This window comes from Lissotriton vulgaris, chromosome 9 (genome assembly GCF_964263255.1).
Source record: "Lissotriton vulgaris chromosome 9, aLisVul1.2, whole genome shotgun sequence".
In the NCBI taxonomy this organism is placed as follows: domain Eukaryota; kingdom Metazoa; phylum Chordata; class Amphibia; order Caudata; family Salamandridae; genus Lissotriton; species Lissotriton vulgaris.
Window position 1 is genome coordinate 372,941,388 of NC_141697.1, and position 13,468 is coordinate 372,954,855.

General features: G+C 45.5%; 1 protein-coding gene across 1 annotated transcript in view; it reads left to right on the top strand.

Annotated features, from left to right (window-relative positions):
* Positions 1 to 13,468, top strand: part of PAPOLA (poly(A) polymerase alpha) — an 829,479-nt gene that overhangs the window by 458,419 nt on the left and 357,592 nt on the right. The window contains exon 16 of the mRNA XM_086937747.1: positions 9,882 to 10,003. Coding sequence (XP_086793873.1) covers positions 9,882 to 10,003 — 122 coding nt within the window. The remainder of the gene's footprint in view (positions 1 to 9,881; positions 10,004 to 13,468) is intronic.

Sequence of the window (13,468 nt, forward strand, 5' to 3'; positions counted from 1 at the left end):
CAAAAGTCTGGTTTGTGGGTCATAGCTTTGTTCACTGGAGTGAAAAACATGGAAGTATCAGAGGTATTTGCAACCTTGATGTTCGAGGCATGAGGGCTGCTGACATTCATATCTGTGCATAGATCGCCGCCTAGTGTTGGGTCCGGATGATTGCACATTATTGTCCTGGAAGAGTCTTCGAAGTATCACGAGATAGGTGGCTCCTGACCTGGACTACAGTGCGCATGGGCATCCTCTCCATCCCCAGATTGTTTTTTCCGCCATTGGGTTCGGATGTCTAATCTCTTACTCCAGTTACTTAACTTGTACTCGTTCTGTTCCTATGGCCAAAAGGCCTTCTTAGCGTCGGTATTGTATCGTTCGGTGCCTGGCCCTTTCGGTTCTTCGATCGGCATCGAAAAAAGATTCTCTTGATGACTCAGGCCCAGACTACATCGACGATGGAACGGACCCCGTTTAAGCAGTGTCCAGTGTGTAATTCAAAATATTCGAACTTAGATGTGCACCCAGTGTGCAACACCTGTTTGTCCCCCGACAACGAGGAGTCAAAATGTTTCGCCTGCTCGAGGTTCCGATCAAAGAAGACTATTAAACTTCGACGCGCGGAGAGGCAGTCGGCCCAACAGTCGGCTCCAGCACCTGCAAACATCTTCGATACCGGGGACGAGGAACTCTTCCAAGATGAGGATGAGGCGGAAGATGACGTTCCCGAAGAAATGTCGGAACCGGCGTCTGAGCGAGACTCCAATTTCGAAGTGGACGAGCCAGACAAGGAGTTCGGCCACGACCAAGATGTCGTCGAGGTAGGAGACGCCGATCAGGCCCTTGCGGCCGTTGATGACGACTCCAGTGGTGAACCGAGTCCGCCCGCAGTTCCAGGGCCTATCATTGACATTCAGCCCCCTTTGGCTCCGGTCGAGGCATCCCCGAAAGGCCTTAGCCAAGATCCATCCTTTCGGTCTACAGCCCCGCGACATAGCCAGGCTAAGACCCTTTCAAAGGAGCCATCGGTCGATTCCGTGAAATCGAAACCGAAACAGACGGAGATGAAATCGAAACCGAAACTACTCAAAATGGTGGTCGGTTCGACGTCGACGCCCGCCTCGAAGGTTATCATCGATCCTTCGACGCCGAAGATACCCGTCGGCGCCAAGACTGGGACTTCGAAGCAGGGCTCTGCCACCAAGACCGTCGCCTCGAAGGCCTCGGCACCGGTGCCTGCGTCCGCTACCAAACATAGCGAGAAAGGCAAGGGACTTCCGTTCGGGAAAGGTCTCCAGCCACCCCTCTCGGGACTCAAGGCTGGGCTGGCGAAGAGGGTCGAAGCCATGGCCAAGGACGCCCCGAAATTATCGTCGACGCCCAAAGACGTAGGCGCACCGCGCAAGGAGGTCGATTCGACGCGCTCAAGCGAGCGGCCTTCACAGACGTCGAAGAAACACGAAGCAAACGCTTCCGGTTCGAAGCAGGCTGAATCGACGCCACTTAAGTTTGGCCTTCCGCCCACTGCACGTCCAAAGACTCAAGAGGCTTCCAAAATGGCAAAGGTGTCCTCACATGCACAGGTCGTCTATCATGAGCCTTCTTACGACAACCAGACAAAACTGTTTATTGACTCGGAGTCGGGCAGGCTTACCGTCCACAAGCGGAAGATCGCGCCTGAACATCCTTTGGAGGGTTACAAAATTCCCCTGAAAAAGAAGATGGTCTCCAGCACCTCTCCGGTTCTTGTTGAACCTCTTCAGGACTACTCGCGCCATCCTGTTCATTCTCCAATACAAAGTGAGGAAGACTTAACTGCGGACTACAGCCAAATGGGCTTCTCTTACAATACTGACACTGATCAGGATGTCTCAAATCAATGGTCAGGGGCAGCGGATCAAGGCAATGACCCTGATGACCCCCATACCGCCCCAGACTCTCAGTCCTACAATGTCAAACAATCTCCAACTGAGGACACTGCAGCATTCAATGCATTGATAGAGCGCGCAGCCCTCAATCATGACGTAGAAATGCATGCTGAGCCAGTGGATGAAGATTTCTTATTCGACACCTTCTCCACATCTGAACGCTCCACCAAGACTCTGCCCATGCTTAAGGGGGTCCTCAAACATGCCACAGCTATTTTCAAGGAGCCAACAAAGGCCAGGGTTATCAATCCACGGATCGACAAGAAATACAGGCCTGCCCCAGTGGACCCCACCTACATCAAAGGCCAGCTCCCCTTGGACTCCCTTGTGGTGGCTAACGCACGCAAAAGGGCTAACTCTCAATCAACGGGGGACGCTCCCCCTCCGGACAAAGAGTCCAAAATCTTTGAGGCGTCTGGGAAGCGGGTGGCAGCGCAGGCCGCTAACACTTGGAGAATAGCCCATACACAGGCCCTGTTGGCTAGGTACGACAGGGCGCACTACGACACCCTAGAACAGTTAATGTAGCACATGCCTGATATGTACAGAGGCGCTGCGGAAATGGTTATACAAGAGGGTAGACTGATCTCCAATGCGTCCATCAAGTGCGCACTGGACGCAGCGGACACTGCAGCAAGGGCAATCAATACTAGCGTAATGCTGCGACGCCACCCATGGCTGCGCATCTCTGGGTTTAAACCCAAGATCCAAACTACTCTTCCCAATCAGCCGGTTAATCCGGACTTCCTGTTTGGATCCGATGTTGACACAACACTCGAAAAAATGAAAACAGACACTGAGACGGCGAAGTCCATGGGGGCTCTCCAGTCATAGCAGTTTCGGAGCGGTTCCTTTCGTTGCTCCGGTAACAGGGGAGCAACAAGAGGACAAGCTCTACAGCACTCCCAGTACGCCATAGGCAACACGCAGTCTGCATACACTAAGAACACCAGAGGTGGATACCGTGGGAACAGCGCCAAAGGGAGAGGCCGCGGCAATAACAACGCCAGGTCCTCCACTCCCAGCAAACAGTGACTTCTTGTCACTGCCCCCCGACCATCTAACACCTGTCGGGGGGAGACTTCAGCAGTTCCTGCCACTCTGGGAAAACATCACAACAGACAGGTGGGTAAGACAACTTATCCGTTACGGCTATTGTCTAGAACTGACCTCCACCCCCCCCCCCCAACATACCCCCAAGAAACCGTCCTATGTCCGCAGAGCACTCGCACTTATTGCAGCAAGAAGTTCTCTCCATGCTGCAAAAAGGAGGGATAGAACTCGTGCCTGCCGAAGAAAGGGGTGCAGGGGTGAACTCCCTGTACTTCTTGATTCCAAAAAAGGACGGGTCCCTAAGGCCCATTCTAGACCTCAGACCCCTCAACCAATACATCCTCTCGGAGCACTTTCACATGCTAACTTTACAACAAGTACTGCCGCTGCTCCGTCAGGGCGACTTCCTAGCCACCGTGGACCTCAAGGATGCGTATTTCCACATTCCCATTCACCCGAGTCACAAAAAGTATCTCAGGTTCACAGTCAATGGTCAGCATTACCAATTCAAAGTCCTGCCATTTGGGGTCACTACCGCTCCCAGGGTTTTCACCAAGTGCTTGGCAACTGTGGCAGCGCACCTGCGCAGGGAAGGTGTTCACGTGTATCCCTACCTGGACGACTGGCTCGTACAGTGCGGCCACGACATGTCGCGGACCATTCACCTCCGTCACAGTCTAGGGTTCTCTCTCAACTACGCAAAGTCTCACCTGCAGCCAGCCCATGTGCAGCCAGGGTCAACAGCATGCAAGCGCTCATCCGGAGGTTCCGACCTCAGCAATCCCTCCCAGCACAGGTTTTCATGCAACTGATCGGCATGATGGCATCCTGCATATTCATAGTCCCGCACGCGAGGCTGCACATGCGACCCCTTCAGGAATGCTTAGCCCGTCAGTGGAACCAGGCTCATGGACATCTAAAAGACCTAGTGTTGGTGACCGGTCGTGCTTACAACTCTCTGCATTGGTGGAACCCACAAAACCTTTGCAGGGGACGACCGTTCCAAGAGCCTGTCCCACAAATAGTGCTGACGACGGACTCATCTCTCCAGGGTTGGGGAGCGCATGTCCTCCACTACACGGTGCAGGGGCTATGGACTGCACAACAGCAGAGGATGCATATCAATGTGTTGGAACTCATGGCGATCTTCATGGCACTAAGAGCATTCAAGCTGCACCTGTGCAACAAGGTCATGTTAGTCCGGACGGACAACATGACCGCCATGTATTACATCCAGAAGCAGGGGGGCACGCACTCCCCGCAACTGTCTCACCTAGCCCAGAGCATATGGAAGTGGGCCATTCAGAGGAACATCTTCCTCATGGCGGAGCATCTCCCAGGTGTCAACAACCAGATGGCGGACCTGCTCAGCAGGCACAGTCATCAGATGCACGAGTGGGAGATCCACCCGTCGGTTCTCCGTCCGTACTTCCAGCAGTGGGGTCATCCAGACATCGACCTGTTCGCCACAAGCGAGAACGCAAAATGCCCAAACTTCGCCGCCAGGTTCCCACACCCGCAGTCTCAGGGCAATGCGATATGGATGAACTGGTCAGGCAGATTTGCGTACGCTTTTCCGCCAGCCCCCCTCATACATCCGGTGGCGCGCAAACTGCGACAGCACTCCATGACACTCATCCTGGTTGCTCCAACGTGGGCACAGCAAGCTTGGTACACCACGTTCCTGGAACTGTCAGTGGTGCCTCACCAGCGGCTGCACCTCACTCCCAGCCTCCTCACGCAGAGCCATGGAGACATTCAGCACCCAGATCCACAACAGCTGAACCTTGCGATTTGGCTCCTGAGGTCATAGAGTTTGGATACCTGAACTTGCCTCCTGAGTGTATGGACATCATCAAGGAGGCACGGCGACCAACTACCAGGGCCTGCTATGCGGCCAAATGGAAGCGGTTTGTTATTTACTGCTCCAACAATAACGTTAACCCGTTGGACGCATCTACGCAAAACATCATATGTTAATTGTTGCATCTGTACCAATGCAACCTGGCGGTACAGTTCCATCAGGATCCATCTGGCGGCCATAGCCGCTTACCTTCAAAACAGGCAACACCTTTCCGTTTTTAGGGTACCTGCCATTAAAGCCTTTTTGGAAGGGCTTAAAAGAGTGATCCCTCCCAGACACCCCCCTTCACCAGTCTGGAACTTAAATATCGTTCTCGCCAGACTCATGGGGCCACCCTTTGAGCACTCCATTCCTGTGACATACAGTTCCTCACCTGGAAGGTGGCCTTCCTAATAGCTATTACATCCCTGCAGAGGGTCAGTGAGCTGCAAGCCCTCACGATTCAGGAACCCTACCTGCAAATCCATGCGAATAGAGTGGTGCTTCGCACCAACCCTAAATTCATGCCAAAAGTGGTTTCGCAGTTCCACTTCAATCAAAATTTAGAACTGCCCGTTTTCTTTCCTAACCCAGATTCGGTGGCAGACCGAGCACTGCACACCTTAGATGTCAAACGAGCTCTCCTGTATTACATCGACAGGACGAAAGACTTTCGAAAGACTAAACAGCTATTCGTTGCATTCTCTCCATAACATAAAGGCAACCCTATCTCCAAATCAGGTATAGCCAGGTGGATTGTTAAATGTATCCAGATCTGTTATCAGAAAGCTAAACGCACACTAACAGTTCCCCCTAGAGCGCATTCCACACGCAAATTGGGGGCCTCCATGGCTTTCCTGGGTAATATTCCTCTAGAGGACATATGTAGAGCAGCCACATGGACCACTATACATACATTTACCAAACACTACTGCGTAGATGTACACTCCAAACAGCAAGCTGCTGTAGGACAGGCTGTTCTCAGGACTCGCTTTCAGACTGCTGCAGCTGGCACAGTCACCCGCCAGTAAGGAGGAAACTGCTATTTATTCTATGCACAGATATGAATTCAGCAGCCCTCATGCCTCGAACGAAATATGCTACTTACCAGTATGCATCTGTTCTTGGCATGAAGGGCTGCTGACATTCATATCGCCCGCCCTCCTCCCCGGTGCCTGTCGCAGCTGCAGCTCTCAGAAGCATTTTCAGGCATGGTCATCACTTTCAGTATTACACTCCATCTCTGCCACAATGGCGAAAAACAATCTGGGGATGGAGAGGATGCCCATGCGCACTGTAGTCCAGGGGAGGAGCCACCTATCTCGTGATACTTCGAAGACTCTTCCAGGACAACAATGTGCAATCATCCGGACCCAACACTAGGCGGCGATCTATGCACAGATATGAATGTCAGCAGCCCTTCATGCCAAGAACAGATGCATACTGGTAAGTAGCATATTCCTTACCAAATGTGGACATTATGTGGATTGGACAGAGAGGATTGAGAAGTCACCAATTGATACCTTTGGTAAAATCCTTTATGCATCCACCACACCCTGACATCTTAATTGTGCACTGTGGTGGCAATGACCTGGGCACTTTGACTGGGGTAGGTCTGGAAATGCTTTTAAAGGACATCTTTGGGCAATTGATGTCACTTTTTCCAAAAACTGCCTTGGTATTTTCTAATATAAGCCAAAGGCAAAAATGGAACTGGTCCAACCAATTTTGTCCACAGATTTAGAAAGCAAGGAAACATGTGAATAAATCTGTTGCTGCTTTCCTCAGAAACTATGGTATGGGTTCAAAATACCACAACAACTTGCGTTACAACATGCAAGGCATCTATAGGAGAGATGGTGTACATTTTACAGATAAGGGGAATAGAGTCTTCCTCTTGAATTTGAGACTCTGCATTGGTACCTACTTGGTACAAAAAACACCCACATAACACAACAGCTCTTTTCAGAGCTACCCTACCTCTAAGTACTCTAAATTATTTTTTTACTCTAATTTTTTACAGTGCTTTTCCCCGTGGTGCGCTCAGGGTGCGCGTACCGGGAAGCGTACACGGAACGCACCCAGCGCCTACCCCACGAATTTACCAAAAAAAAAGTTTTTGGGTCCTTCTAGGTCCCCCTCAGAAAACCTAGGGGGGTCAGGGGGTGTCTACCCTGTCCCCTTTCAATCATTTCCCCTTATTTTTTTTCACCTCCGTTGTCTCGATTTTACGGAGACACAAGATGGCGGACTCTCCGGACTGTTTGGAATGTTGTCAGACACCCGAGAGCCAATCAGCTTTCCGCTCGCGCACTTCTGTGGCGCGCCGGGTGCGCTCCCCGGTACGCGTACCAGTGAGCGCTCGGAGCGCGCCTATAGATATATATGTGTTTTTGAAGTTGCTTTTCATAAAAACCACTGGAGCAATTTTAAACAAATATGGAAAAGGCCGTACTACGTACCAGTCCCTACCATTTTGCCAAGTTTTGTGTAATTCCATTCAGCCGTTCGGGCTGTAGCCGTGTCTAAATGTCCTATGGAAAATTGCATGGGGAAAACACATTTGAAAGTATTGATATTTAGAACCAATCAAAATGTTACTTTCGTTTTGAATTTGTGTGTGATGAAGTATGATTGGTTATGTATATATCTTAAATGAGAGGAAAACATGGCCATTTTGTGATACTCCTGTCGGAGGTACTTTTGAGAGGAGAATTTTGGGTGCTCAATTTCTGGAGTTTGAATTACACGTACTAACTCTTCTCCTACTTTCAAAAAGGTGAGTTGTTAATTTGCAAGGGGAACTATGTTGTACACTTTAAGATAATTTGGAAAATGTTTTCTGTTAGCTATTTACAGTCATTCTGTTATAATTATGGATTAAGATAGGCTTCGTCACATGCAGTGCTTTATATTTCTAGTTCCTGCCTGATACTATACACTACCAATTAATTTTAAAGAACTAAATACTTGATTAAGCTACTTTTATATTATGTATTACTAAAAACGATAAATGAAAGTGATTACTTTTTTCTGCAATTTACAGCAAGAAATTTGAAATAAAAATGGATCAGAATGAGGAGACCAAGGAAATTTCTTTTGAAATTTCAACTACATTTATTGAAATTCAAAATGTCATGGCTATTGACAGCACCAATAATGACATTTTATCTCAAGGAGGAGATGACCTAAATGATTTTTTTGATGAATCTCTTGACGAAGAATTTATCGAATGTTTGGATACAATAGAATTCCAACAATCATCATTGCACACTTTTCATGAGGAGATACTGATCATATGATTGAAGAGGAAATTCCAGATGAGGACATGCTACAAGGTCTATTAAATTATGAAAATTCTGAACAATAAATTAATATTTACAAATTAAAAATTAGTTGACATATTCTTTTTTCTTTCTAATTTATGAGGTAGTAGGGAAATGATTGTAGTATAATGTGATACTTATAGTATAGAGTGCAACATTTTTATGTTACATAGTAAGTTTACTCATATTTACTTCACTTCTCCCACTATATTTTCTCCAATGTGTATTTGACATCTCTTCTTCATCTCCTGCCTCCTTTCTCTCACTGTCGGTCTCTGATGCACCCTATCGCCGCCATTTTGTGTAGTTACAGAAGAGAGTGAAATATAATAGTTCAAAACGTGAAAAGGGAGCAGGGTAGAGTGCCCCTCACCCCCTAGACCTTCTCAGGGGGTTCCAAAAGGATCTGTTTCTGCTTTCCTGAGAGACTATGGTATGAGCTCCATATACCACAATAAATTGCATTACAACATGCAAGATATCTACAGAGGAGACGGTGTACATTTCTCAGATGAGGGGAACAGAGTCTTTCTCTTGAATTTTAGACTCTGCATCGGTACCTACTTGTAGGTACTTAAATCACCCACATAACACAACGGCTATTTTTAGAGCTACCCTACCTCTAAGCAATCCAAATTCTTATTTTACACTATTTTCTTTCACTGTTTTTCCCTGTGGTACGCTCTGGGTACGCGTACCGGGAAGCGTACATGGGAACACACCCAGCACTTACCCCGCAAATTTTTTTTTTAAAAATCCTTCTAGGCCCCCCTCAGAAAACCTAGGGGGTCAGGGAGGGTCTACCCTGCTCCCTTATAATCATTTCCCCCTTTTTATTTTCACCTCTTGTGTCTTGATTCTACAGAGACCCAAGATGGCGGACTCTCCGGACTGTTTAGAATGATGACAGACACCCGAGAGCCAATCACCTTTCCGCTCGCGCACTCCCGTAGCTCGCCGGTTGCGCTCCCCGGTACGCGTACAGGTGAGCGCTTGGAGCGCGCCTATATATATATATGTGTTTTCGAAGTTAATTTAAAAAAAAAAACACTGGAGCAATTTTTACCAAATATAGTAAAGGCACATCTGCGTAGCAGTCCCTACATTTTGCAAAGTTTGGTGTAATTCCATACAGCGGTTCGGGCTGTAGCCTTGTCAATTCGTGGGGAAAACACGTTTTGGGACCCCTCTTTTTTCTCGGCCACCAGTTCACGATTCCCCCCGAAACATTCAGGGAAGGAGCGGGCCTAAATTTTGGAAAATTACACGCAGATTCCTCAACCGGCGCCAAAGTTATTCCCAATAGAAAGTTGCGGATTTCCTATGGTAGCTAGATCTTAACTATAAATACCTACTGGCGACTGCCAGTAGGTATTTATAGTTATATGTATATGTATATATATATATATATATATATGTGTATATATATATATATATATATATATATATATATATATATATATATATATATATATATATATATATTAGTAGTATTTTAGATGTGCTCCGGGGTCCCCGTGCATGGGTGGGAATACAGGTAAGTAACTTATCCTTTCTCACATTCATTATAGTTCATTTCTCTGTCGCAATAAAATGTTTGTCATTGAAATTAATGTATTTTGGTGATTTATTTGTTTTGTAAATTACATTGTGTAGTTTTGAAATACCTGCACAGGCGTTTTGGCCTTTTTGTTTCACCTTTTTTCTGTAGTTGTATCTGAATACCGCATCTTTTTATTCTACTTCAAGTTTACAGGCAAGCAATAAACAGCAAGATGTTTGAGATGGACATGAAAATTGCTGCAATGCATGTAAAAAGAAAGCAACTGCACCAGCTGCTACCCAATCATGTACTGCAAAGAAAGAAAAGGGTAATTCTTTTTTTGTAATTTTTGCAACCACACATTTTCAAGAATGCTGCAGAGAATGAAACCGAATAACAGATGTATGCAGTAAAGAGTAAAGTTGATCTTGCACGTTTTTCAAGAGTACAATTTAAGTTTTTGGAGTTAATATTTTTACCTTGTGTAGTGAATAAAATAAGGCAGTTCATATATACTATCTCTTTCAATTCATTCCTTCTGATATTGAATTAGAAGTGATTATTTGAGCTTCTAGTTGACTAGGTCTTGAATAAAAGTCCTAATTGACTCCTGAATCTACATGCTTAGGTTTCTCTTAGTCATTACTAATGAATTGAATTTGCCTGATGGCCTTAGGAAAGTGAAACTGTAGAATCTTGCAGTTTAGGATTAGCTTAATATTCTGTCTTTGAACCAAAAAGGCTTAATGTTAGTAATCAAACATTCACAGAACTTCAACATTTGAGATTTGTTTTCATAGAACATAAAAGAAATTGCAACCAGTTACCTTGCACACTTGCTGCCGTGATAAATGTCCACACTGCACTTCCTTTCTGTCCTATTTATTCTCATTTTGAAGTCTGCCAAGAGTTTAGAAAAGCCAAGAGGAAATGTTTTGATATGTCGATTCTTGGTAATTGGTTACAACCTGTTATGTTTTGGAGAAATGCTTATGGCTGTGCCAGAACTGCAATTCATTCAGGAAGAGTAATCTATTACTATAGATTATTTCCTCATGAGCTTATGACCGAATGGTCCATTGTAGTTGACATTTAAAGGACACCGGTTTTTTATGTATCTAGGCAGCTGGTTGAGTTTCTAGGGGCTGCTGTGTATTGTAATGAAGTTTGTTTTTTGTATTTTTTGCAATCTGAGACAACTGCAAAACTTTGCCTTTGAAGGGCTTTAGGGTGTGGTTGTCTGCACTTCTGACGATCCTCCATGCTTCACACAGATTCCAGTAACGTCAACCCTCATACAGACTCCTTTAATTGCAGAGGCCGAGGCGCAACCTATTGTGCCCTCTGACTTAACGCCACACTGAATTCGACTTGTACTTGGTGCCTACAGAGCCGCAGCCTTTGACTGGCTCACCTGAGCTGCTTAACATCCAGGTTCCACAAGACAGGCCTCAGACGCTACATTCTTGATTTGGGACAGACTCTGTTAATGAGTATTTTGTCGGAAACTAGCTTGGGCAACCCTACCATGAAGTAAACTGTTTTGAGGATCTCTAGCATACCAGAGAACCTTGACACCAACCTAGTCTCACCTCTGAGCCCTGCTACTGAGAAAAGTGCCTCCTTCGAGCTGGATATGCTGATGGTGGACGAGGTTCTCGACCTGCAGCTTCACACCTGGGACATCAAAACTAATGTTCTAACTAAAGTGCTCTAATTTGCAGATCAATAATATACCCCTTTTACACTTTAATGAGGCCCTCAATGACATCCTCGTAGGGACCTGGTCAAATCCGTGCTGTGGTACCCCAGTGAATCACCAAATTTCTCTGCACCATTGTCCTTCCCCAGGCAGCCCTGCTTTTTTACAAAAAAGAAAGCACAGAGAGGCAGCACAAAAGTAGAAAAGCACAAATGCTAAACAAAACAAGATCTATCCGGACTCTTCAATGAGGTTTGTCAAGTTTTTTAATAGTTGCTTGAATCATAAAAGCGAAGTGCCGATGCAGCCAAAACGTTTCACCCTGAATAGGGCTTCCTCAAGGCAATAATGCTTTTTGTAGTAGTTTCTCAATAGTACGCAGATGGTGAAGAGATCCGTGATATCTCAAATTGATGAAGTTAATTCACAGATTATATATCCTAGTCATCCAATCCGAATCAGCGATATAAATGTTTACTATGGTAAGTTGAACATTCATAAGTTCATTTTCTTAGTTCAAAATGCGCCGTGAGCACATTTCGTGGGACGCAGTGTCTCACTCTCCCACCCCCAAAGTTATGGTTAGAAAAAAAATTATCTCTTGCTTCCATTTTTCTCCTTTTTTCAACCCTGCTTTTTTAATGCAGCACTCTTTATAGGAAAGGGCCCCTTTTTGCATGGTTACCCCCACTTTTTGCCTGATTTCTGAAGCACTTTGACTGAATGTGCACTGGTTCCCTGCTAATCAGGTTCCCAGTGTTCTTTACTAAAACCGAACCTTTATTTCCACAATTGGTACTGTTAGAAGGTGGTTCTGACCATCTGAGCCGCCCTGATTGTTCGCTTTTTGAGCACCTAATTGTGGAGCTTTTTCTGTGGGAAAGCCTCATAAGTTGGGACTCACCCACAGTGAACTCATGATTAAAGAGACTGCATGTGGATTTTACTGGTGTCCCCCAAGCTTGACAAGGCTGCTGTGCAGCAGCTGGAGTAAGGGGCACCAGACTGGTTACATGCAGACACATGTGTAGATGCGTGCGCACACATGTAGGGGCTGCGCAGGGGGGGATTCCTGTCGTGCTCAACCAAGGAGCAGGTGCAGATAGAACGGTGTGGCAGGAATTATGCAGAGCTGGGTGTGACATGGAATCGGCTTGATACAGTGGGCAGAAACATGCCAGGGAAAGTCAGTGTGTTTTACTGTTTTTCACTCCATTATTTTCCTATGGGGATATGTATATATATATCTCCTTGCAGCTTGTGCAAACAGCGTTTTTGGACCACAGAATAACGGACCAACAAGCAGCAGGTAAGTATTCAGGAAGATTTATTATCTCTTCACACGGTTCTTTCTGGCATGGCGCGTTTCGGTTAGCAAGTAACCTTGATCACATAGCGACAATGCAGTATACTTCCACATTAAACACTCGTTTTTTTCAACCATTCTCACTACGTGATTCTAGAAAGTGAAGACATACTATTCATGACAATGTGTCCATCCACTTGAGTATGCAGTATAACTTATACATCAGGTTATTGTGCATTCTTTATCGGTTTCACTATTCGGCAATCCTCATTTATTTCCGCATTAATGCATTATTTATAACAACATTATGCCATAAATAGTAGATAAATAATAAATATGTGTAAAATCATTTCATTTACATCATTTTATAAACGATTAAAAACTCTAAAATTCATCACATTCTAGAATTTATATATACCTGCATAAACGCTTTAAAATCGAACTGCATTTGTGCAACATTACTCATTGATTGTGCAAAACTCCTAAAGAAATGAAACTTTTGAGTTAAAACAGATATCGGCATAAATGCCTATAAAACCAATTTTGTGCAAAATTACGCAATAGCAATGCAAAAAAAAATATATAACTATATATATATATTCACTGAAAAAACCATAGGTTTTAGCCCATATATAGTTAGGGATTAGCATTTACAAAACCTTAATTTACTCGCACAAAACCATAGAAATTCGCATATATAGTTAGATGCAATAACTATATATCGCGCACCCGCAACCCACTGCTGATGTCACATATTACATCATTCATGACATGGTCAGTGACAT